The following is a 27,499-nucleotide window of genomic DNA, read 5'->3' on the forward strand; positions in this document are numbered from 1 at the left end:
CATAATCAAACGGGAGATAGTGTCTAATATGGTTTGCGATGCGTGGTGTAGAGTTCCATTAATATTAAACCCAAAAACCCTCTGTGGATGTTTGAGAAGGTTGACTGGGGATACAGAACAGCCTCATAGTCTGACCTGCCCATTGGACACTCTTCTCTTTCAATAAATCTCTCCCTTTTTCACACTCTCTCCTTCCATATCTTCTTCTCCATTTTTGTGGTGGCAGGTGGCCAAAGGGTTAGAGCGTTGGGCCAGTAACCGAAAGGTTGCTTGATCAAATCCCAGAGCTGCCAAGGAACAAATCTTTCATTCTGCCCCTGAACAAGGCACTTAACCCACTGTTCCCCAGTAGGCTGTCATTGTAAATAAGAATTTGTTCTTAACTGACTTGCCTAGTTAAAAAAAAAAAATATCTGCCTCAGTGTCAAGCTCTCTTTCTCCCTGTCTCTTTTTTATTCTAGGTCTCTCTTTCCCTCTCTCCCATTTTCAGTCCAGTTTTTTTAAAAATCTCTGCCTACCCCTCTCTCTCCCTTTATGTCTCTCTCTTATTTCTCCCTCATAAACCTCAAGGGTGCAGTTGATCCGATGGCACTTGATTAATTCTGTACAAAAAGTAATTAGATTGTCATTGTGTTGGTTCAAATTACTCTGACTCCTGATGCAATGCTATTATATTTTACTTTATGAAGCAGAATGATAAACATAGGCAGTTAGACTGAGGGAGCATGTATCCCTATACAGCCACTGGATTTGTCTGCCAGTGAACCAGTCATCCATGCTAGTCATCCGTCCACCCAGTCCATCAGTCAGACAAACAGGCCTTTAATTAGTTCCCCCTATGTGAGGCTCTTTGGCTTCCTCCCCGGGCCCTCTCTGTCTCCACATTGTCAGAATGACTCAGTGGGATAACTGTAATAAACCTCATAGAGGTTAAAGTACCATCATACCTCTACTACACGCGTGTCCACTCTCCATTCCCCAGGGCTCTGGAGATAAATGAAATTACATTGGATGGAGGGATCAGAGTACCAGCCTGGGGTTAAATTACAGAGAGGTCAATTCCCTGTATGATGATCCAGCTATTTATTGTTAGTTATCTGTAGGACAGGGTGTATTTACTGGTCTGGAGTTTGCTAAATTTGACCTTTTATTTTTGTCCTTCATCCATATGACTCTTTTCCCCTTACCCATATCACTTCCATTTACTTTACTTCCTTACTCATGCTAATCCCATTCTGTCCTCCTTACCTTGCATGTGGCCCTCACCCTATTCTCTCCATCCACCCAACATGTGCTCTGCTCTCATCCTTTTCCCTCTTCTAATAGAATGTCAATAAAGTGGGACCCTGGTTCTTGGTCTGTCTCCCTACAGAGCAGTGCACGAGTCAACATTTCAGAGGGATCATGTCCAGAGAGGATCATCACCATCACCGGCTCTACAGACTGTGTCTTCAGGGCATTCACCATGATCACATACAAACTGGAAGAGGTAAGACGACACAATCACTGTTTCCCTAAGATATGTTCTTAAGCGGGGCAAAGCTGCCCCTCGGCTTCAATTGATTTGATGTACAGTACCAGTCAAAGGTTTGGACACACCTACTCAACTCAAGGGTTTTTCTTTATTTTGAATATTTTCTACATTGCAGAATAACAGTGAAGACATCAAAACTATGAAACAGTACATATGGAGTAATGTAGTAACCAAAAAAGTGTTAAACAAATCAGAATATATTTGAGATTCTTCAAAGTACCCACCCTTTGCCTTGATGACAGCTTTGCACACTCTTGGCATTCTCTTAACCAGTTTCATGAGGCAGTCACCTGGAATGTATTTCAATTAACAGGTGTGCACTGTTAAAAGTTAATTTGTAGAATGTATTTCAAGGTAGAGGTGGTATATAGAACATAGCCCTATTTGGTAAAAGACCGAGTCCATATTATGGCAAGAGCAGCTCAAATAAGCAAAGAGAAATGACAGTCCATCATTACTTTAAGATATGGAGGACAGTCAATCCGAAAAATATCAAGAACTTTGAAAGTATCTTCAAGTGCAGTCGCAAAAAACATCAATCTTAATGAGAAAACTGGCTCTCATGAGGACTGCCACAGGACAGGAAGACCCAGAGTTACCTCTGCTGCAGTGTATAAGTTCATTAGAGTTAACTGCTCCTCAGATTGCAGCCCAAATAAATGCTTCACTGAGTTCAAGCAAAAAGACACATCTCAAAATCAACTGTTCAGAGCAGACTGCGTGAATCAGGTGTTCATGGTCGAATTGCTGCAAAGAAAACATTTTTAACGGACACCAATAAGAAGGAGAGACTTGCTTGGGCCAAGAAACACGAGCAATGGACATTAGACCGGTGGAAATCTGACATTTGGTCTGATGAGTCCAAATTTGAGATTTTTGATTCCAACCGCCGTGTCTTTGTGAGACGCAGATAAGGTGAATGGATGATCTCCGTATGTGTGGTTCCCACCGTGAAACATGGAGAAGGAAGTATGATGATGTGGGAGTGCTTTGCTGGTGACACTGTCAGTGATTTATTTTAAATTCAAGGCACACTTAAACCTCTTACAGCTACCCCCCTACTATTTTCAATTTCCGCCTGAAGACATACCCAAATCTAAGTGCCTGTAGCTCAGGCCCAGAACCAAGGATATGCATTTTCTTGGTTTCATTTGAAAGAAAACACTCTGAAGTTTGTGAAAATGTGAATTGAATGTAGGAGAATATAACACAATAGATCTGTTTTAGATAATACAATGGAAAAAAACATACGTTTTTTCTTTTTCTTGTTGTATCATCATCTTTTAAATGAACAAGACAAAACAAACATTCAGATCAGATGATGGGGACAATTTCAGTGAAAAACAGAAGAGGGCAACAGAGTACTTGTGCAAAGTTTCAGAATGATAACTTCCAAAATGAGTGTTCCTAGATGACATTTATCATGAAGTCACCCAGGTGTCCCACACAAGTAGCCCAAATGTACCCAAGTGGCCAAATTGGTGAAGTTATACATTTTGAATGGAATAACTATATACAAAATACCAAAATGGTATTATAACACAACCCCCCAGAAAATGGAGAAAAAACATGGGGGGAAAAAATATACATTTACAAAATAACACTTTCAATATTTGGAAGACCCTCAGTCCTCTACGCAATATTGTGCTGCTGATGCCAGGTGCCATAGCAGTCTCTTTCTGCTGTAAAGCAGAGGGTCACCAAGCATGTGGTGCAGGTGATAGGGGACTTCATTTTGCAAAGAACACAGCGACGCTGTCCATGCTGTGCCCTTTTGGCCCTGAGGCACATCCATGCCTGCAGAAATAAATTTGGGCAGATGAACAGCACTTGTGGCAGGAGCAGAAGGGACAGAGGTAGAGGAGCCAGAATGTGGTGCAGTGATGCTGTGGTGCTGTAGCCAGTAAGCTCCTTGATGAGCAGCTCTCTGAAGGCTAGCTGTGAGATGGGGGGCTTTCCACAGCTCTTAGCCATTTCCTTGTGTAGGATGAATGCATTCATCACAGCAATGTCGATGAAATGATGGAAGAAGGTTTTGTACCATTTCATCGTCTTATGGAGAACATTGTAATAGCCTATCAGCGCATCTGACAGGTCCACACCTCCCATGCCCTTATTGTAGTCCTTTATTGCAATTGGAATGGGGACATTTTTTGCGGTCCATGCCCGAGTAGCACTGAGACAACAGGTGTCCGGCTGGATGAACCAGCTTCAGTGGGGGATGGACACCTTGGCACTGGGGGCTCCCATTTGGAGTCAGTGTCACTGTGAAAGAAAATGTTCAGTTAGAATAGTTTCACATATGAGCCCTGTATCAACAGGCATAATAAACATATATATATATATATATATATATAGAGTACAGGGAACATAAGGTTGAATATATTATTATAGACCTGCTAGATCTACTGTCTCACTAATATTATGACATTTAAGCTAGATCTACTGTCTCTATTATTTTATGACAGACCAGCTGTATCTACTGTCTCCATTTCACTTTGGCCATTGTTATGGGCCTGCCCTCCCCCCAACAGCCTCAAATAGGCTATTTCATGTGGGGGTGGGGTGGGGTGGGGTGGAGCGGCAGACACACGCATCTCGGCCATGCTCCCTCTAATCCACAATATGTATATATACACACACAAACATAGGCTATGGGTCATACACATACATACAATCATACCCCCACCCACAATGTATAGCCAACGTGTACTTTACACATTTCATTACATTTTTATACATTGCTACTAAAATTTTATGAGACAGAATTTATCAATCAAAAGACCATTCATTGTGCAACAATGAGCATTGGGATTGCAAACAGAGGAAGATCGTCAAAGGTAAAAAATGTATTTTATTGCAATTTGTGATTTTGTTACGCCTGTGCTGGTTGAAATAGTTTTTTTATGGGGCTCTGTCCTCAGATAGTCGCATCGTATTCTTTCGCAGTAAATCATTTTTTAATATCTGACAATGCAGTTGGATTAGCTAGATTCTAGGCTTTTGACCCATGTGAGACACTTATATTTTCATGAATGTTTAATATGACTATTTATGTAGCGATCACCGTATGTTGTCGAATTTAATCACGCTAACGGGTTCGGTGCGCAGCGAGGTTAACCAGCATGGCTACCACAGCATTCTGCAGTGATACTCCATCCCATCTGGTTTGTGCTTAGTGGGACTATCATTTGTTTTTCAACAGGACAATGGCCCAACATACCTCCAGGCTGTGTAAGGGCTATTTGACCAAGAAGGAAAGTGATGGAGTGCTGCATCAGATGACCTGGCCTTCACAATCACCCGACCTCAGCCCAATTGAGATGGTTTGGGATGAGTTGGACCGCAGAGTGAAGGAAAAGCAGCCAACAAGTGCTCAGCATATGTGGGAACTCCTTCAAGACTGTTGGAAAAGGATTCCAGGTGAAGCTGGTTGAGAGAATGCCAAGAGTGTGCAAAGCTGTCATCAAGGCAAAGAGTGGCTACTTTGAAGAATCTAAAATCTAAAATATATTTTGATTTATTTAACACTTCTTTGGTTACTGCATGATTCCATATGTGTTATTTCATAGCTTTGATGTCTTCACTATTTTCTACAATGTAGAAAATATTCAAAATAAAGAAAAACCCTTGAATGAGTAGGTGTGTCCACACTTTTGACTGGTACTGTATAATTTCCTGGTTTCCAATTCGGTAAAATGTTTTTATTTATACTGTATAGTTCATCATGCAAATTGAAGATATCGTGGAAAATCATTAGTCACATTTAATAGCAAGATTTCCTCCCAGGTTGGCTTCTACTGCTGATTATTTTGACACTGGATACCAGTTAGACGTTTGCTGCTCTTGGTACAAGAGCCTTTTAGTTTCTCATTATAATACTGCAGTGTGAAGTGTAACTAGCACTGGTCCTTTTATGCAGCATAGTAACTTATTCAAAAGAGCTTCACATTGGAACAGCTCAGACAACAGGAGAGGAACAGACAAGTGTCTCCATGACTTTTATAGACAGTATATTTGCATTGAGGGAGAACATGCATCAGTGCTCCAGGTCCATTGTTGAAAGAACAGATGATAATGTGTTAACATGCTAATTAATTAAACAGATGAGGTTTGTATTTAAAACCTTCATGTTTATATTTATCCATCAGCAAACTAATTGACATGGTAGATTCAGGAACATTTCGGTTGGTCTACCTGCAGTTACTCCCCTCATAGTCGGGCCAACGGTGCCTTAACAAATGCTGGCTGGGAGCGCGCGGAACTGCATTCATTAAAAATGTTAAGCTCTCACCTCTTTCCAACCCTACTGTCAGCCGAAACTCCCGAGTTGTCATGGAAACCTGTTGGCTGACCTACAGCGGCATGTCTCTCACCATGCCTGAGTGTTATGTGTCTGACATCTTTAATTAAAGGATCAAAAGAAGAAAAAAAACATCAACTCTTTTTGGCCAATGGGTAAAGAAGTTATATTGTTCTCTACTATCTACTCTCATCGTTGACTTGATCATGATGATATAATCATTAAGGCGGTCAATTAAATACATTTTATCCAGTCATTATATGAGCACAAGGAAAGAGATAGGCCGAACTTGAGTCTGGGCAGAACGGCTCTCTAATCACAAAGGACCACAGTTCAGCTCCTAAGAAAGGAAATAGAGCATTTATTTGCAGAAGGTTAGTCATTCTCCATTGATGTCTTATTGTCCTAACCACAGCATACACGGGGGATTAAGCTCAGTGCCTCTTTGTGTGACTGCAGCTTCCAGACTTATTTCCACCAATTTGCTTTTGAAATGTCGCTCACTGAGTATGGAAGGATCGGGCCGCTCACAGTTGTTATAATATGATGCATATTTTTAGATCAAATATGGGAGATGATGCCCAGAGCTCTAATGAGACAACGACACACCAGCATTGCAGCCTTATCCATCCGCCTCACTTAATATAGACACTGAGAGAAAACCAAGTGTCATAGCCGCATTAGATAGATACATGGGTTTTAAATTGAAAAGTAGGCCCACAAGAACTGTTGGAGAAATAAATGTATTTTTTCTCAAATCCCCACGAGGGCACCTCTGTAAAGTACATGAAATTAATATTATTATTGCACACCGACTTGCTAATGCATTCTGTTTGAAATACATGTGGCGTGTTTGCCATTCTGCCAGGGGAGGGAGGGAGGGAGGGAGGGAGGGAGGGAGGGAGGGAGGGAGGGAGGGAGGGAGGGAGGGAGGGAGGGAGGGAGAGAGAGAGATGTCATTGAACCAATTGCACTTTATGGCAGCGAGGTGGGGGGTCCACTTGCAAAACAAGATTTCATCAAATGGGACAAACACCCCATTGAAACCCTGCATGCAGAGTTCTGTAAGATTATCCTACATGTCCAGGAAAACGATGCAATGCATGCAGGGCAGAATTAGGCCAATATCCACTAATAATAAAAACTCAAAATAGAACAATTAAGTTTTGGAAACATCTAAAATACAGTGACCCCTCTCATATCATTACCAAGAAAATAGTTCCCTCATCCAGCTGGTCCTGGGGCTGAGTTCTGAAGCCTCAGGACCAGAACATCCAATCAATCAGGATAAACCAAATTACAACACAGTCAAAACAAAACTATATTGCTTATTGGGAAACACAAGCACAAACACAAAGCAAAATGCAGTGCTATCTGGCCCTAAATCGACAGTACACTGTGACTAAATATTTGACCATGGTTACTGATAAAAACCTTAGAAAAATCTTGACAAAGTACAGGCTCAGTGAGCACAGCCTTGCCATTGAGAAGGGTAGACACAGGAAAACCTGGCTCCCTGTAGACGAAAGACTGTGCAACCATTGCACAACAGCAGAACCTGAGACGGAGCTGCATTTCCTGACAAAATGTAAAAAATATAAAACAATTAGAGAGTGTCATTTCCCCAAATTTGAAACCCTTTTTCAGGGTTTCAAAGACCTCTCTGATGAGAGTAGGCTACCCGTCCTGTTGGGGGAGGACTCAGAGAGCTGTGGGTTGGCAGCGCACTACATTGCTGCCTGCCTTAAGTTGAGGGACAGTGTCTGACAGACCAATCAACCTGCACATGTACTCTACTGTATGCTTATTGTTGAATGTATGGTTAATGTTGTTACTGTTGTCCCGTTGACCATTTTGATTCTCATTTTTATTTTTTATTTTGTAAATATCCAAAATAAGCTTTTGCAATATGTACATTGTTATGTCATGCCGATAAAGCAAATTTAATTTAATTGAGAGAGAGAGAGAGAGAGAGAAAGGCAAAGACAAAGAGAAAGAGAAAGAGAAAAAGAGAGAGAGAGAAAGAGAAAGAGAGAGAGAGAGACAGAGAAAGAGAGAGACAGAGAAAGAGAGAGACAGAGAGAGACAAAGCGAGAGAGAGAATTACCAATTACCACACTTGAAGGAGAGGCTATTTACTACCTGGTCAGATGAGGGAAAATAGGAAATGGCGATGACTGAGGCCACGGCTACCTTTACAGGGCCACTTAAGGGCCCCATTCAATCAAAGTCGTAAGTGGGGTTTATCATTTCCCTATCATTTCCCCCTCTTTCTCTCCCTCTCCCCAGGACCTCACCACACTGGTGGCCAACGGCACCATCAGCAACAAGCCCCCAGTGACCCTACGACTGGTCATCCCAGCCAGCCAGTGTGGCTCCCTCATTGGCAAGGGAGGGGCAAAGATCAAGGAGATCAGAGAGGTGATAGACTAATACAGAACAGCTGCAGAAGTAGGATCTTCATTTGAGCTAGTTTGCTGCAGCAGGAAAATAATCCTGCAACAACAGGAAATGTGAATTATTATGTGGATTATAATTCATGGACATTTTTGTGGAGGGCTTATACCTTTTCTGTAAGGGAAAATTAAGTCTGAAATGTCAGTGGAAATTTCAAACTTCAGAAGCCTTTTTAAACTTCAAATACACTTCAAGTAAAACATTTCCTGCATTGCAACTGGGCGATCAAGGCAAGAAACAAGACCCTTAACAGTTAGAAAAAGTCAGCCATTTCACTTGACTGTAGATTGGGGAGTTAGCTAGTTCCTTCCCTGATCAGCCCTCGAGGCCACTATATGCCAGTCTGTTTCATGTCTGGTTTGTGTTTATTTCAAGGGCACCAAGCTTCTATAGCAATCTTACACGATATCCTGTGGTCAGGATGCATTATGTCCTCTGATTGTTCTCATAGAGTTGCTCTGTTATTTGATTTTACTGCAAGCTGACTTTCTTTGCAGATCACTACAATTTGTATGCAGGTCTTTGCATCCATCCATCCATGACCACCCAATGTTTAGTGCTAAGCTTTCATATTTATTTGGTCAACAAACCACAAAGGTGGACCCATGTCAGTGTGATTATTAGAATGCCATGTCTTTCTGAATCGGTGTAATCCTTTCTTTAAACTACTATCATTGACAGAGCACGCGAGCGCAGATACAGGTGGCAGGAGATTTGCTGCCCAACTCTACAGAGCGAGGGGTGACGATATTGGGGAGTCAGGACTCGGTAATCCAGTGTGTCAAGCTCATCTGCACTGTAATCCTGGAGGTAGGGTGACATTTATCTCCTTCTCCCTTTCCTATCCCCCTCACATACATCCATAACCAAGAGTGGAATTCAATCAAACCCACACTCCACTGCCACCGGAGTAACAATAACAATGGTTCTGTATTTTCGTAGCACAAGAGCAATGTTATATTTCTCCTGCCTTGGTATTATCCATAGTGTTGATTTGATTGAATTACTGCCCTACCAAGAATACAATTAGGAGGGGATAATAGAATTGTATTTGCTGTTATACTAACCTGAGCCTTAGGGAAATGTGGTATCCTTCCTGAAGAGCCAGCTATAGTTGACTACTCCTAGGCTTAGTAGACATTAGTCAGGCTCCTCTGGTTTTGACCTTGTTGGATCCTGAGACAAGATGAAAGAACCCTGGCTCAAAAAAACAAACTGACCTGCAGCAAAGTGTGTTTTCCTTCAAACAACCGCTCTCTTAAGAAACAGGAGTGGTGGAAAGGGAAGAAACAACGCAAAGGATTATTTTCCTCCAATGCGTTCATGCCGTCCTTTTTGTTTTTGCATTGCAGTTGGACCGGACTGCCTAATTGCTAGTTTGATCCAGTTTTCCAGGGCTTTCTTCAAAGGCTTGCAACTTTCATTTGGATTCTCTTCCAGCGGGGCCTTCTGGATTTAAATTATGCAAAGTTATACAAAGAATCGGCTTTGACTGCTCCCACAGAAAAGATGCTCCACATTTCCGGAAAACCCTGCATCCTTATGATAAATTATACAACTTCCGGTCTGTTGTTTGTCGTGGAAATTTCCTCTATTTACCAAATCATGGGAGCAAACCACACACACAAGTCAGAGTTAGTTATCAAAGTCCATCTTTAATTATATAAGCTCTATAGCATTTTGACTTTCAACAGTTCAGTATCTCTAATGAAAAGTTGAGAGTCCCCACACAATGGCAAAATGGGATCCTTTATAGCAAAGATCACACATAGTCAGACAGCATAGACATAATAAATCGTTCAGCTTTGTCTCCTTACTCAAACCCCAGAACCATAAACCAACCCTCCATATCAACAGGCATATATCAAATTGTCATTTAGATACAACCAACTCTAAATACAAACTCACGGAGAGGATAGAATGATTCCAGACACTGCCATCCTCCATGGGAAAAGTAGGGAGTGAACTGGCACACACACAGTGGAGCAAAAGATATGTTTACACATGATGACACTTTGACCTCTCCCCTCTCTGCGGCCCATGCAACTTAGTCTCGACATAGAACAGATAACTGCAACCCCGCCACAGTATTATACAAAAATACCATTCTGATGAGAAGTAACTTACACACATTTGATGAATATAAAACATCTTACATATGTTACCAACAAATTCTGAATCTTCCACGACATTCCCCTCTCAAGGGACTCAGTCCCTTCTGAAGAATCAGAATAGTAACATACTCAATATTTTAAAATTCAAATCCCCTCAATGTCAAATACCTTAACTTATATGTAAGCTTTCTCCCTTCTGAAACTAAGTTTACAACCTTTATTCTACAAGACAAACTTGCACATGTTTAATAACACAGAATAATCCATTTGAGGAAAATAAAAACATAACATATTTATGCTCTTTAAGTTACATGAGAACCAGTGTCTAAACACAGGCCTCCTCACAACATATAGGACAGACATCCCTCTAAGTACTCATGCTCAGAAATATACTTAGGAATAGAGAATAGGGCAGTGAAATCATTCATATTCCAAATCATAAGTAACAACCCAACTATTTATCAAACCAATATTTTGAATATCATTCCTCAGTGATTCAAATTTGTCTTATCACTCAAAGTAAAAACCTCAATTTAACACACATCAATATTAGCAGATTTACATACAGTATAATTATCCCATAATTCTACTATTAACTTTTTTAATCATGATTTTAATACAGATCAGTATCTCAATGCATTCTTAATCTAAATTACTACAATTTACATGGTGTAGACCTCTTCAATCAATCTGATACCACAAAAGTATAAACAATTTTAATGGCACAGTTTGATTAAACCCCCCTTACACAGGCACGGCATCTTCTGGCATCTTCGTTTTTCTTCAGATAGCTTTACAGTTCAAAGTGGACGGCCCATGATAATGTCCCAATTTCAATGTCTCATCTTTACCACTTACCACTTTACCACTTGTCCATTCGTCAACCAATATACCAGCATCATAAGAAAATGTTAGAACAGATCTTTCTCCATGATCACTCCAAGTGGACTCATCACAGAACCATGAAAGAAAAGCAGTTGATAGCTTAGATCTGATACTGTACACCAATTTCTGGCTTGGTTCTTTTCTCTCGGTAGAAGTGGTTTGGAAAGCCTCCTTCAATGCCTTTGTCACCCTTCTTCAGCCAGTTAGAGGGGGTTTTGAGGTACACACAGCATTCGGTCCAAATGATCTCTTTCATGCATTAAGATACCGTCTGATGTCACTTTTCATAATAACCTCGAAAGAACAGATCAGAACAACAGTTTAGTTCAGTTCATTAACTACATGATAAATGATTACTTTTACCAATTATTCTTAACACACATATCTAAACATATTTCACAGAGAATATCAAAAAATTCTATTGAAACTATTCTTTCAAATTGGTTTATACTCCCCATCTCACTGTCAACTCCATCGTAGAGCCAAGGATCAAGAAATTAGACCTATTTCTCTCGGGAATAGAACTAAACAAACACAACAATACAATACACTCAACAATACAATACACTCAACAATACAATACACTCCTTCACATATCACTTAATAAATTGTATAACTTTAATTCAAACCCTCAAAAAACGAAATCCTTTTACACACATCTCTCCGTATGAGAGTAATGTAAAACAAAACTGAAAACAAATATAAAACAACATTTCAGCTAACCTAATCAAATGAAAATCCCTAAACTGAAAAAAAACTCCACAAAGAAAAATTATTTAACCCCTATGGTCATAGGAAAATAGACTTAAAGCAGCATACCCTTAGTTAAAAGCAATGCCCTACTCCCTCTTCACAGTGGTCCAAATTACACATATGGCTTAAGAAACATATTTACCAATTACACAAATTATTTTGAAAGCAATATTACAGATGACCCTAATTTCATTATCCAAATGGCTTTCCAATGCGGGTGATCAAGCCACAACGGAAAGTCATCAGAAGGTCATAAGTTATACAAAACCCTTCAAAGCAGTGTTTTTCACTATATGAAACAATTTGCAAACAATATTCAACTAGTTCCAAACATTTTCGTAATTCCATGTTCCCAGAACATTCCTTTATCAAAAGAATTTGCGTGTGTAATGGAAAGTCAGAAAATAAAAACTCATTAAAATCCCAATGTGGTGAGTGCCCCTTTCAATGTGGTAGTTTATGGCCCCAATTTCACTCACTCTCCCCAAGAGTATAGTCCCTGGAAACTTTCCAGAGAGAGACAGTGAAATATCAATTTTCCCGGAGAAAACACAAAAACACTTAGTATTCATTTACACTACATCGATTCAGAAACTCAAACGTGAAACTATAAACCAAACCTAATGATAATTCCACTGTACCTCAAATCATTAATCATAAGTTTTAATCCACATCAATGTATAAGCATGATACAATGTTTAATTAAGTTAAATCAACTCCTAAAAAACATTTTAATTAGCAACCTAATAATTTCAATCTGTTGATATAAATTTAGTAAAAACCAATCCTGATTTTTTTAAACAAATCTAAAAGCCTTCAAAAGTCGGTGCTGTCTCATCATCGTAAAAATATAAATAAACTTATTTTTTTCCCAACACCGATATCCACAAAGGTCAATACTGTTCAGCACATCCATTAATGATCTTCCTTTAGTCTGTACAGGGTCTGAAGTTCCAATGTATGCAGATAATACAGTGATAAATTCATGCAAATAACAAACTACACAAGAACTCACTACTATAATGATTCAGATGACAAAATTGCTCAGAGACTCATGTTTACATCTCAATAAAATAAAACACAGTCTGCATGTTCCTCAAAAACAACCACTACTAAAAAGCTCCTGGTGGTATCTGATTTTAAGTGCCGAGGCATCATACTTGATTCCAACCTCTCTTTTAAAAAGCAAATTATAAAGGAACTCAAATACAAAATTCAACCTAGCTAATTTCCCAAAACATATGAAATTGTTTTGACTATTGCGGTAACAACACTATAATTAAAATCTATGATACTCCCCTACTTAACATACTAGTTTACTAGTTTGGCCCAAGCTTGCTTTTCAACATTCACACCCATTCAGTCTTCTGTCAACAGGTTGGCATACTATTCAATCCAGCAATCACCTTTAATGACCTGACATTGTTCCACATAATGGAAACATACTATAATGTTAGACTACATGAACTTTCCTGCTCAAATTAACTGGTGTTACTTAAACAATCAAACCAAAAATCAATAACCATCAGAATCTATCCTTACCATGTTTTATGATCCAGACAACCAGTCTCCCAATTCTCATAGCCTAATACAGTAAATATAAACGCCACAAATCTATGATGCCCACCTAGCGAATCAGCTGCTAGAAATACAGAAAGAAATGTACCTGAACAACGGTCAAAACAATTAGAGTAAGGTTATTGTATATTCAAACTAATAATGCAAATGTACGTTATTCTACAACAATCTACCTGCCTCCAGCAACTTTCCCTGACAATTAGTAGCCAACATAGTAACTAACTCTCTTCCATACTTTCAACTCAACTTTCCTATTTATTTTTCACCCAGTTGGGCAAAAATATAACCCCTCTCATTTCAACGTTTTTTCCTTACCTCTATCGTAAGATTAAAAACCCCAACTTTATAACTTCCTCTTCTCTTTGCTCTCCACACTTATGAAATGTATCCTATTTCTTTAAAAATAACACACATTGCCAAGATTATAACATGCGTCAGTCAATCTATAAGAATGAAAAACATTTCGGTAACCACTTTCCTATGCCATTCTCTCCCCGCTATTATTCAGAATTTCTTTAACTTAGGTAACTGTCTTCTCTATTGATACAGTAATTTAAATATGACCCAATTCTCAATACATTATTCCAGCAGATAATTTAGTGAACAGACATCGTCTTGCATCAGAATTCGCTTCGTTATTATTTTAAAATGAATTAGTCTATCAATTTAACCTAAACAATCTATTGAAAACGTTCAATTTATCTCTTACACAAACACTAGCGACCATAACTTTCCAGGCAAAACATACAAATAGATTATTCACAATCAAAAACTCTGAATTCAGCCAGCGCCATGACTAGGAATGGAACTCGGGCCTCCCGCGTGGCAGGCGAGAATTCTACCACTGAACCACTAATGGTATTGCAAAAAACTAAAATTCTCCGGATATAAACCCCATTTACAAAGTAAAATCAGAACACGTCACTATCGGTAATTCCCAGAAGAATGATAGCCCAATTTTAATAGTACAAACATTACTCCAGCTATGATTCTCATACTCCAGCTATGATTCTCAAATTCCAAATGAATATATTAGCAATCAAAGAATAAAATCGACAGTTAATGACTAGGAAACAGATATTGTGCCTTTTAATAAAAGTAGATTATGTTTACTTATGCAGCGTATTTCAATTACTTTACTACATCACATTAATCACGCAATGATAATTAGTTTGATGGAAAACCTTAGGCTTTGTACGAAATTATAAATTACATCGAGCATCCCTTGAATTCTCTTTAACTTTATGGAAAACAGTTTATTCAATAAATCCCACAACTTCTCTCATACTGGGAAGAAAAATTATAACATGTTCAGACCTTAAAGGCAGTTTAATTTCAAATGTTTCACCCCGACAGAGATAATCCAATATGCGTTTTATAGTTACATCGTTAGGGTAAGATAACCAAAAGTGGACACACTCTAATCAGTTTCTAGAGCTCAATTTCTCAGATTTTGTAGATTATTTTAATAGTGCTTAAAAAATGCATCTTTATCAAATTATCCATTTAAGATATCAACTCAAAACCTACGTACGTCTACGAATGGGTGGTTTAAATTGTATCTAATCATTCTCCACATTACTTTATACACACATACCATTTATCATCATTTCAAATAATTCACAGAATCCATATAAAACTTTAAAAATCTTAGGTTCTCACACAGAACTTTCAGGATCATCCACACAGGATTGGTCAGATGTTCACATAGAACTGTTCAGACGTCCACACAGAACATCAAAAGGTGTGCCCACACAGAGTCAACCCTACCCCGCTCACACAGAACGGTCCGACAAATATTACATACTCACACAGAGTAACCCAGGGCATACCTGGCTAGCATATTTAAAATAATTGGAATTCACCACATCTGAGGGTCACTTAGACAAATCACACAGATACACAGAATGAGGTCCTTCTTCCAATAGGGCTTCACCAAGTGCCGTGTTTCACCTAGAACACACAGTCCCCTTTGGCCCCTCACCCCAACAGACCTCCCCCAATCCCCACTGTGATCAATTCAGTGTCAGGAGGGCTCTTGGTCACTGGCCACCGGACAGTGCAGATTATCTTTTGAGTCCACAAAACCCCCAGATTACTCTCCTCTGACTCGGCCCTGCTTATGCCGCCAAGGTGCCTTCCTTACAAAGGAATTCACGCTCAGAGTATACGTAACAGGCATAATTTAAAAACTCTACTTCAAATCTGTGTGTGGTTCGCTCACCTTTTTCTTTAAAAAAAACTCAGTTCGAGATGTGGTATCCACTCGGCTCGCTTCCTCTTAGATCAAAGGTTGTCCATCTGCTTCGTTCCCGAAGTGTGGTTCTCCCTGAGATCCCAAGTTTAGGGGATCCCTCGTGCACGATTTATTTACCTAGATCGTAGGAACGGTCACCGAGTGAAGATTCACATCCCCTCCTCGTCGCCAAATGTCGTGGAAATTTCCTCTATTTACCAAATCATGGGAGCAAACCACACACACAAGTCAGAGTTAGTTATCAAAGTCCATCTTTAATTATATAAGCTCTATAGCATTTTGACTTTCAACAGTTGAGAGTCCCCACACAATGGCAAAATGGGATCCTTTATAGCAAAGATCACACATAGTCAGACAGCATAGACATAATAAATCGTTCAGCTTTGTCTCCTTACTCAAACCCCAGAACCATAAACCAACCCTCCATATCAACAGGCATATATCAAATTGTCATTTAGATACAACCAACTCTAAATACAAACTCACGGAGAGGATAGAATGATTCCAGACACTGCCATCCTCCATGGGAAAAGTAGGGAGTGAACTGGCACACACACAGTGGAGCAAAAGATATGTTTACACATGATGACACTTTGACCTCTCCCCTCTCTGCGGCCCATGCAACTTAGTCTCGACATAGAACAGATAACTGCAACCCCGCCACAGTATTATACAAAAAATACCATTCTGATGAGAAGTAACTTACACACATTTGATGAATATAAAACATCTTACATATGTTACCAACATATTCTGAATCTTCCACGACATGTTTTAACAATGTTTTTGTTTCCTTTTTTAATTGGCGAGTTCATGAGTTCTCTCTGAATGGGAGTTTTGTCTGTCTGTCTGTCTGTCTGTACAGTGCACGCACCCGTTTGAAATATCCAAAGGAATGTTGAACAACTTGAGCCGAAAGGCTGAGATTACAAACTCAAGAACAATCCAATCAGCCTTAAAGAGCTGCCGTTTCAATGGTTGAACTGTTACAGTAAATGAATGACTAATGTCACCAGAAGAAAAACAAAGGAACAAATATAGCAGTTTAATAGCAGTTTAATAGACCATTAATTGTCCTTGTGTTTTATGTGCTTAATAGTTCAATGCCATTTGTTCAATTTCTTTCCCTCCTACACAACATAAGTGACACAATAGCCAGACTTGAAATGAAACATCCTTCATACATGGTTTGACTTGCATCTGTCATATTTATTTTGGTGATAAAGGTGTTTCGATATCTCACAACACCAGACCCCTTGACCTATGTTTTACTTCCCAGTCTCCCCCGAAGGGTGCTACCATTCCCTACCGGCCCAGCCCCTCCCCAGGAGCCCTCCTCATCTCTGGCAACCAAGTGAGAAAGCCACAAACCCATTTACACCCTTTATAGACGTATCATGTGAAATATAGTCCAGTGTACTTATTGAGGGACTTTAGAGCACTATTTTATGTAAGATCCTTAGTTATGGTACATGATGCACCTCAATGCCACCCCATGACTCAACCCATGAAGATATGAGGTAGTTTTGCTACTTGGGGGTTGTACTGTATGTACAGTATGTGCGTGTGTGTGGGGGGGGGGGGGGGGTGATGTTAGGATGCATGGAGTGAAACATTTTAGCCACTCAGTCTAGAGACCTTTAGCGTTCGGCTCGACTGCGATGGATCCTGGCTTCTATGCCTGCCTGCGCTGGTGATCCAAAACCTGTTACAGCATATGAGCTGTCTGAGCATTACTCCCAAATGTTTGATGTGGTGTTGTGTTGAGATAGTGCTCATAATAACATATCAAATTAAAGTGCAGGGTGAATCTATGGTCAGAGGAAGATGAAGCACTTTAATGAATCCAGAGCAGTGATAAGGAGTGTTTGTGTAATTTGTCAGAGGATAAACAGGGATGGGAAAACACATGGCTCGATGGTGACTCATACCATAAGCCAGTTAGGTGAGAGAGTTTGACATGGAGCTCCAAGAACCACTCGGGACCTATTTGATCTAAGGAAGGAAGAAAACATTAATATATGTTATTTTAAATTTCAGTGGAACCAAATGGTTTTTCAGTGATACATTTCAGTTGGAAAATGAATGTAGTCAGTGGGAATTTCCCATATTTGTATGGTATATGATGTTGAAAGTGCTCTAGGAGGACACTTTAAAAGGCTAGTTCTTGTTGATTAATTACATGATTTTAGCTTATCCTAGATAAACTGAGTTTACAGTATGTAATTAATGAGCTAACTAACATTATCTGGTCAAATAAAGGTAAAGAATAGTAATAATGTGTGTTCCCTGTGTGTGTTTAGGTGTTTGAGGCATCAGACTTTTCCCCCCACCCTCTGTACTCTCTCTCCCAGGGTGGTCTTGACCTGCATCAGGTGAGTGTCAGATGATCTGATGTCACCAACACCTTTAATGGTGAATAGTTTTCATTTTCATACCTCAAAAGTGGTCTTAAAGGGCAATTTCATTTTCTCCATCACAATACCAGTGTATATGTGGAAATGGTGCATTTCTACGTTTTGTAGATAAAAATATAAAGTTAAAAAGTTCTATCCGAAATCATCATCAACAGTTAAAACATTTTAAAAGCAGTGATTTTCACTATAAGATTCGCGGGTACATGGGAAGAAAGAAAATACACTCCCTCTGGCTAGAAACTCATTGCAGGTTTTGAAAATTACAGTTTTTCTTACTTTTAGTCCTGTTCTGTGATGTCACAGAAGCCTTGTTTAGGATCTTTCTTTATAACTACAGACGACACATACAGTGCCTTCAGAAAGTATTCATACCCCTTGACTTGTTCCACAGCCTGAATTCAAAATGGATTAAATAGATGTTTTTCTCTTGCCCATCTACACACAATACCCCATAAGGACAAAGTGAAAACACGTTTTTAGAATTTTTTGCAGATGTATTGAAAATGTAATACAGAAATAGTTCATTTACATGAATATTCAGACCTCTGAGTCAATACTTTGTATAAGCACATTTGTGACTTGTTTCATGAAACTAGGCGTTTGTTGCAGGTCACTACATCACAGGAGAGGCATTTGAACTTAAACCTTTTTATATAAAAAATGTTGTTTATTGGCCTTCTGGAAATTGTAAACTTTCATGTGCCTTAATAACAGACTTGTATGCCATCTGTAAATATTAATACAATTGTTAAAATTACAAGCCTAGTTGGTTTAGCCACAGAAAAAGTTGGCAACATTCCCGCTAGCCATGATTGGCTGAGATAATGAGTGGGCTGGGTATGCCGAGAGATGAATTGACATTGGTTTGCCATATCTATTTGGGCTGGTCAGTATGTGTAGGTAATCCTGTCTAAAGTGGCATTAAAAAAATATGTATCACGTAGTAGAACTGCGTAAGGGTTGCTCTCCACTTTCTGGAGGACCGAGTTTTGAAATCAGCGGAATTAGAGTATGATAGCTAAGGAGACAGAGAAAACACCTGTGTGCGGATTGCATCTTCAAACTAAGGGCAACCATGGCATCCGCGACACGGAGAAGAATCCGCCCATGATTTACACGTGTAAATTACATTTTTGTGGTTGCTTTGTGTGATGTATTGTTATCTCTACCTTCTTACACTTTGTGCTGTTGTCTGTGCCCAATAATGTTTGTACCAGGTTTTGTGCTTCTACCATGTTGTGTTGCTACCATGTTGTTGTTATGTTGTGTTTCTACCATGCTGTGTTGCTACCATGTGTTGCTGCCTTGCACTATTGTTGTCTTAGGTCTCTCTTTATGTAGTGTTGTCTCTCTTGTCGTGAAGTGTGATTTGTCCTATATTTATATATATATATATATATATATATATATATATATATATATATATTATATATATATAATTATTTTTTAAATCCCAGCCTGTCACCCTGACCATAGAGAGCCATTTATTCTCTATGTTGGTTAGGCCGGGGTGTGACTAGGGTGGGTAATCTAGGTTATTTTATTTCTATGTTGGCCTGGTATGGTTCCCAATCAGAGGCAGCTGTTTGTCGTTGTCTCTGATTGGGGATCATGTCATCATCAGCCATTTCCCCACTGTGAGTTGTGGGATCTTGTTTATGTGTAGTTGCCTGTGAGCACTCCATAGCTTCACATATCGTTTGCCTTTTATTGTTTTGTGCGTTTCACGTCAATAAATATGTGGAACCCATATCACGCTGCGCTTTGGTCCGAATGTTCTTACGACGATCGTGACATAGCCCCCATCCCGCAGGAGGCTTTTTTCCTTTTGGTAGGCTGTTATTGTAAATAAGAATGTGTTCTTACCTGACTTGCCTAGTTAAATAAAGTTGTTTTTTTATATAAAAAAAAAAATTCTGATATTGCATGTTTCTAGTTTTGACAGAAAGTCATTTTTATTTTAAGGTCAATTGTACTGTTAGCTAACTAGCTGCTCTAGCTGTATGATCGTATTATTCCTTTCTCAGAGCCATTTGCTTTGCTTGTTATAGCCTAAATTTAGCTAGCTAACATTGATCCTGGTTGGTTAGCTACCTGCAGATTCATGCAGGGTAGTAATGTCATGAGTTGGAATTATGGTTCATTGTTAACCTAGCTGGCTTAGCTACATGTCTTAACAAAAGACTCCACTATGCCAGTAACCATTTCAATAGAATGTCATTGCGACAGCTGTTGATATTCATAGCTGGTAAATTCACTCTGACAATCTACTCAGATTCCAGAGCACTCTCGTCTGCGTGTGCCAGAGCACAGAATAAATTATGAATTTACAAACGCTCAACACTCATTGAATATGGCCGGTGTCAGTGTAAATTGTTTCCAGCAGCACAGTTGTGGTCACCAGCGCTCTGGATAACATAACAGCCTAACCAGCTCTGCTAGGGCGAGTAAAATGGTCAGTGAGCTGTACTCTCATTTGTGTCTGGAAGAAGCTAGCCAACGTTAGCCGGTTAGCTTGGGTGCTTGCCTGTTGTTGTTAGGACAGAATGCTTGGATTAACCCATAAAGAGATGGGTGGGGCTAAAGCTTAAGAGCATGTGAACGATGAGGTTACAAGTTCATCAACTTTCAAAGTAGACTTACTTTCCCATTGTTCCTCAAATCCTGTGTATGATATACCATGTTGTATCTCTGTCTCTGCTTTTATCCAATGTAAAAAAAAAATCAAATCAAGGCGGTCGGTCACATTTGGCAGCAATTACAGCTGTGTCTTTCAGGGTAAGTCTCTAAGAGTTTTCCACACCTGGATTGTGCAACATTTTCACATAATTATAATTATTTTTGAATTCTTAGGCTCTTTCGAATTGATTGTTGATCCTTGCTAGACAATCATTTTCAGGTCTTGCCATAGATTTTCAAGTAGATTTAAATCAAAACTGTAACTCTGCCACTCAAGAACATTCACTGTCTTCTTGTCAAGCAACTCCAGTGTAGAATTGGTCTTGTGGTTTGGGTTATTGTCCTGCTGGAAGGTGAATTCCTCTCCCGGTGTCTGGTGGAAAGCAGACTGAATCAGGTTTTCCCCTAGGATTTTGTCTGTGCTTAACTCCAGTCCGTTTCTTTTTTATCCTGAAAAACTCCCCAGTCCTTAACGATTACAAGCATGCCCATAACCTGATGCAGTCACTAATATGCTTGAAAATATGGAGAGTGGTACTCAATAATGTGTTGTCACACCCTGATCTGTTTCACCTGTCTTTGTGATTGTCTCCACCCACCTCCAGGTGTCGCCCATCTTCCCCATTGTCCCCTGTGTATTTATACTTGTGTTCTCTGTTTGTCTGTTGCCAGTTCGTCAAGCCTACCAGTGTTTTTTCCTCTTCTCCTGTCTCTCGATTGTTCCTGTTTTCTTGTTTTCCCGGTGTTGACCTCACTGTCTGCCCTGATCTTGAGCTTGCCTGCCATCCTATACCTTTGCCCCACCTATCTGGATTACTGACCTCTGCCTACCCCTACCCTGAGCCTGCCTGCCATCCTGCACCTTTGCTCAACCTCTGGATTACTGACCTCTGCCTAACCCTACCCTGAGCCTGCCTGCCATCCTGTACCTTTTCCCCACCTATCTGGATTACTGACCCCTGACTGCCCTTGACGTGTCTTTTGCCTGCCCCTGTTGGATTAATAAACTGTTGTTACTTCAACTTTGTCAAATCTGGGTCTTACCTGAAACGTAATAGTTGTATTGGATTTGCCCCAAATATAACATTTTATTCAGGACAAAAAGTTAATTCCTTGCCCCATTTTTTGCAGAATTACTTTAGTGACTTGTTGCAAACATTGTATGTACAGGCTGCCTTCTTTCATTCTGTTCATTCGGTTAGTATTGTGAAGTAACTGCAATGTTGTAGATCCATCCTCAGTTTTCTCCTATCACAGCCATTAAACTGTATAATTGTATTAAAGTCTTCATTGGCCTCAAGGTGAAATCCCAAGCGGTTTCCTTCCTCTCTGGCAACTGAGTTAGGAAGGACACCTATATCTTTGTAGTAACTGGGTGTAATTAATAACTTCACCATGCTCAAAGGGATATTCAATGTAAGCTTATTTTTTTACCCATCTACCTATAGGTGCTCTTCTTTACGGGGCATTGGAAAACCTCCCTGGTCTTTGTAATTGAATCTGTGTTTGAAATTCATTATTTGACTGAGGGACCTTACAGATAATTGTATGTGTGGGGTACAGAGATGAGGTAGTCATTCAAAAATCATGTTAAAAACTATCATTGCACACAGAGTGAGTCCACGCAACTTATTATGTGTCTTCTAAAGCTCATTTTTACTCATCAACTTATTTAGGCTTGCTATGAGAAAGGGGTAGAATACTTATTGACTTTTCAGCTTTTAATTTTCACTTAAGTCGATCATGGTTATTGATCCTGCTGTATCTCTTCTAGTGATAAAAATATGACAGTATTACCAATGATTTGACATTGTTTCCTGTGCTTAGAGTTGATTGTGTCATTCTGGTGCATAATAGGGAATTGCGTCTAACGTCTCCATGGAGTGGTAATACTAGCCAGACTGCTGCCGTCTGTCAGATTTGAGTTTAGCTAAGTGCTGTCTGGCCTGACAATGGGGATACATGGACACCACCCTGACTTATGAGGGATGAGGAGCAGCGAAAGAGAGAGGATGGGTGGAAGGAGAGAAGAGGAGAGGAGAGACAGGAAGGGGAGAGAGAGAGAGAGAGAGAGAGAGAGAGAGAGAGAGAAATTACAGGAGGCACGTTACAGAGTATGAAGGTTGGTTAAATGGCACTCTGCTGTGAAGATTGCAGACCCCTGATGATGTCCAATCTGGACTGAAGTGCAATCACATTGAAGATGCTGGAAACACTTTCTATGTGCAACATGTTGTGTAATACATTATGGATGCATTTTATGGCATTATATAGCCTGTTATAGAGCCACAAGCTATACATTCCTATAGCAAGTGTATAATACTCAATAACCACTTTGCAATACACAACAAATGCATTTTTGTATTTGCTTCCACACACTTAGCCATTGTTGATGTAGTATATTGTATAAATATTACATATGTCAGTGATGCACTTATGTACACTGTCTTCTAAGTGGTTATTGGCATAACAATGTGTTTTTTACTGTCATTTGCCTAATGCAGAGTGATCTCTTCCAGGCCTACTCTGTACCAAACCAATATGGCATTCCACATACAGAGGTAAGTGGGGTTATATAGACAGAAGTTCTATATAGGAACCTAACTATCCCAGTGTCATTTTTTATGTATCCCTTTCATGCAGTCAAATGACCACGTGGCCTTATGGGTAGAATATTATTCATATTTTTCATAATTTCATAATGAATAAACGTGTTTTTTTAACAGTTGAAAATCCGGTGTTTGATTATATTTCAGTTTTCTGTAATATACAGTATATAAAGTGTAATATTGCGATGAGAATTCAAAATGGAATACATTTCAACTCTATAACTGACATGGTACATGTGTTTCATTTTTTGTAACCCCATAACTATGTGTGTGAGGTGTATACATTTGTTTCAAAGTAGATTTGTTTAAGACTACCAAGAAACACTCTGTGTGACCCTGCCCACTGCAGTAAAAGTTGAACATATATTTTGGATGCTCTTTCTTCCTGTATCTCAGTTGGCCAAGCTACATCAGCTATCCATGCAGCAGAACATGCAGCAGAGTCCCATGTGCCAGCCGACTACAACCGTTCTCCCTGGTATGAGCTTACTTTATTTAGCCCAAATGGCAGTCAAATACATTTAACAGTGAGTAACAATAGGCATAAAAGCTGTAGGAGAGGTAGGGATCAGAAAGCATGCAGCAAAACTGAACCTGATGTCCTCTCTTGATGGCTGATGTTAGTCCACAGCGAACATGTTCCACCAACTACACTACAGCTAGATTTTGGCTTGGCACTTACTGGTACTGTAACACTTACTGCAGCGGCAGGTAGCCTAGTGGTTAGAGCCAGTCACCGAAAGGTTGCTGGATCAAATCCCCGAGCTGACAAGCTAAAAATCTGTCGTTCTGCCCCTGAACAAGGCAGTGTTCCCCGGGAAGGCTGTCATTGTAAATAAGAATTTGTTCTTAACTGACTTGCCTAGTTAAATAAAGTTACAATTAAATACCTCCCAAAAATGGTCTTATATTCTATTAGTCATATTTTAATATCATCTGCCAAATATCAGTACCATCAACAGTTTGTCGGGGAAGGATGAGCTGCAGGGACAGAACATATCCTGTTACAACAATACTAAGTGAAGGGATCCATGTCATCAACTCAACTGATTATGTGCTTGTGGCGGTGAAGATGAGAGGAAGCTCCCTACAGCTCTTCATATTTGGCAGTGAAAAGGGAACGTATTATAAGAAATGATGTGTTCCGCCACAGTTCCAGAGAGCCTGGAGAAAGGTGGCGTGTTAAACATAAGTCTATTCAAATGGAAATGAGCTGCTTAGCTAAATCTAGCTGTTATACCACCAAATATATATATCATTATGCTGGTTTCAGTGGAGGCTCTGCTTTGGGGAGGACGGCTCATAATAAATGCTGGAACGGTGTGAATGGCGTGGCATCAAACACAAGGAAACCCTGTGTTTGATGTTGTTGATATCTTTCCACGTATTCCTCTTCAGCCATTACCACGTGCCCATCCTCTCCAATGAAGGTGCCACCAACCTCATGTGGCTGGTTTGCTTGACCTGCAAACCACATTTAATGTATGAATGTATGAAAGGGATTGTTAAGTTACATATTTTCTCTCACTAGGGATGGACTCAAACTCCCAGACATCGCAGGAGCTCCTTATTCCAAATGACGTGAGCAGTTAATTGAACATAATATTACATTCTACATTTAAATGATTTTTTTTCAGATATCCTCTGGGTTAAGTCTATTCAGAAGGGGAATTGAACTTCCAATTAAATTCTAGGAAATTTGAAATATACTCATTGAAAATAATTGCCGCTTTTCAATCTTTGAATGTGAATTGAAATGAATCTCCTAAATTGACTGAATTTAAATGGAATTTACCCGCAACCCAAAATGCTGTTATTCAGAACAATCTACTCTAGGCTTCATTCCAAACAACACATCAAACAGCAGCATAAGCAGAAATATCACATTGCACGTAAACAACTCATAGAAGCAGGTGACACCAGCTAGACAGATGCTCAAGGGTTGAAAGCAGGCGAGAGACTGTAGTCTTGGGTAACTTCAAAGGAGAGAAGGGGATACATCTTGGCAACATACTAATTATCCAAGTCATTAGAACCCCAGACGAACCCAAGGTCGTTGGGATTTTGAGCCGATATGGATCCCCTGGTGTTATTGTCTGGGTTCCAGTTGCAGTGTCTCGGAGGGACTCCCATGAATACCCAGTAAATCCTCTCATGTTCCCTGACCTACTTAGACACTCTCTCTCTGCTGTCAAAACAGCCAATGAAAAAACAGCCAGCAATTCTCTCCCTCTCACTCAGACGCCGCATGTGATGCCTCTCCAATCAGAGCAAAAGACAGAGATGCTGGAATACATTCGGAAAGGAAGACTACTCGGATTGTCCTCTGTGATGATCTAGCACTGGCTGTCTGACTATTTGAATGGATCAGAGACTTCATGTACTCTACAGTCTTGAAATGAATCACACCATGACAGAATGCAATAAGCTCTCCTATTCAAGATGACATGCCAACCAGACATAACTGTTGGACAACGTTTTTCACCCCAGCAAACCCTTAAATACCAAACCTTCCAATCCATCAGTGGAATGGCTGGTGCTGTAGAGTGGGGTACATGACTGGGACAGCTGAGTCTAAGCTCTCTCTCTCTCTCTCTCTCAGAATCAGAGCAAAAAAACTGTAGGATTGAAGATCCATTCTTAGAGGTGCAGTGGGAGTTTTAGGCTGGGTCCATCTCAATAGTCTGAAACAGCTTCCTCTCCTCATCCGCTTATCTTGATCTGCACTGATCTGAATACATAGCAGAGGTAAAAGCAATCTGTGGACATACGAGGCATTTGCTTTCCCCTGTCCTACCCTTCCATGGGACTGCAGCTGAAGAAAAGGAGATGAGGTAAATAGGTCACATATACTATTGAGATGCAGCCTTAGGGTACAGAGAGAGAGGCATTGAGGAAGAGCTTAGACATGGTCAGCAATATACTGTACTTCTGCCTAGGGAAGATTTAGCCTGGATAAAAATGGTGACTCTCCCACCACATCCTTCTTCCTGTGTCATTTTCCAAATGACTACTTCAGCAGGAATTCTAAGATAATATAGGCCAGTTACACAGTAGCAGCTGAGGTGAAACAGTTGAGGTGAGGCATGCAGTGTTACTGTACTGTGTATGCCCTGCTTAGGACTGGTAATCACCAGTGTATACAATGTTCTATTTGCTGCATGGTATTTCCCTTTCTCTACACTAAATCAGGAAACCCCTAGAGCTCCTACACATACCTCAGAAATGGTCCCTTCAGACATTCAAAATGAGCCTTCTACTCCACATTGTTTTTGGATTACAATGGTCTAAACAGAACTTTGTTTTTAACAATCAATTTAATATAAGCATCAGGATGAATTGGTTCAGTTTGCTGAGAATTCATGGATTGTTCTGAGGTACTGATTCTCCCTCCCAGCAGGGGAGAGTACTGGTCAAATCCCTGATCCCAGGTCTGTGTTAGTGGTGCTCATTGTCTCCCAGGGCTGCTCTTTAGCCTGGCTGGGCTGTGCCAGTGCCTAGCTAGCTGCTCCCAGAATAATCTGCTGTGCCAAGAATAGCCAGAGACCAACCAGGATGCTGTGTGACCAATCAGATGCTGCGAAACAGGACTGTGACTTCTCAGGAAAGGAATGTGAAATACAGAGAGAAGGACAGAAGCAGGAGAACTGTGTCTGTGTGTGTGTGTGTGTGTGTGTGTGTGTGTGTGTGTGTGTGTGTGTGTGTGTGTGTGTGTGTGTGTGTGTGTGTGTGTGTGTGTGTGTGTGTGTGTGTGTGTGTGTGTGTGTGTGTGTGTGTGTGTGTGTGTGTGTGTGTGTGTGTGTGTGTGTGTGTGTGTGTGTGTGTGTGTGTGTGTGTGTGTGTGTGTGTGTGTGTCGCAGGGGCCACTATCAGTCATCCATCATTAAACTGCCAACACACACATACTGGGGAT

At 40.0% G+C, this 27,499-nt stretch overlaps 1 protein-coding gene across 2 annotated transcripts in view; it reads left to right on the plus strand.

Moving 5' to 3' along the window:
- Positions 1-27,499, plus strand: part of LOC109907721 (poly(rC)-binding protein 4-like) — a 79,533-nt gene that overhangs the window by 48,234 nt on the left and 3,800 nt on the right. The window contains exons 5-12 of one of the 2 annotated variants that reach the window (XM_020505872.2): positions 1,373-1,489; positions 8,127-8,258; positions 8,976-9,104; positions 17,161-17,235; positions 18,185-18,256; positions 23,482-23,538; positions 23,983-24,064; positions 25,118-25,167. In XM_020505872.2, the coding sequence (XP_020361461.1) occupies positions 1,373-1,489; positions 8,127-8,258; positions 8,976-9,104; positions 17,161-17,235; positions 18,185-18,256; positions 23,482-23,538; positions 23,983-24,064; positions 25,118-25,167 (714 nt within the window). The remainder of the gene's footprint in view (positions 1-1,372; positions 1,490-8,126; positions 8,259-8,975; positions 9,105-17,160; positions 17,236-18,184; positions 18,257-23,481; positions 23,539-23,982; positions 24,065-25,117; positions 25,168-27,499) is intronic. The other variant, XM_020505873.2, reaches the window with a different exon arrangement.

This window comes from Oncorhynchus kisutch, linkage group LG17, assembly GCF_002021735.2.
Source record: "Oncorhynchus kisutch isolate 150728-3 linkage group LG17, Okis_V2, whole genome shotgun sequence".
NCBI lineage: Eukaryota > Metazoa > Chordata > Actinopteri > Salmoniformes > Salmonidae > Oncorhynchus > Oncorhynchus kisutch.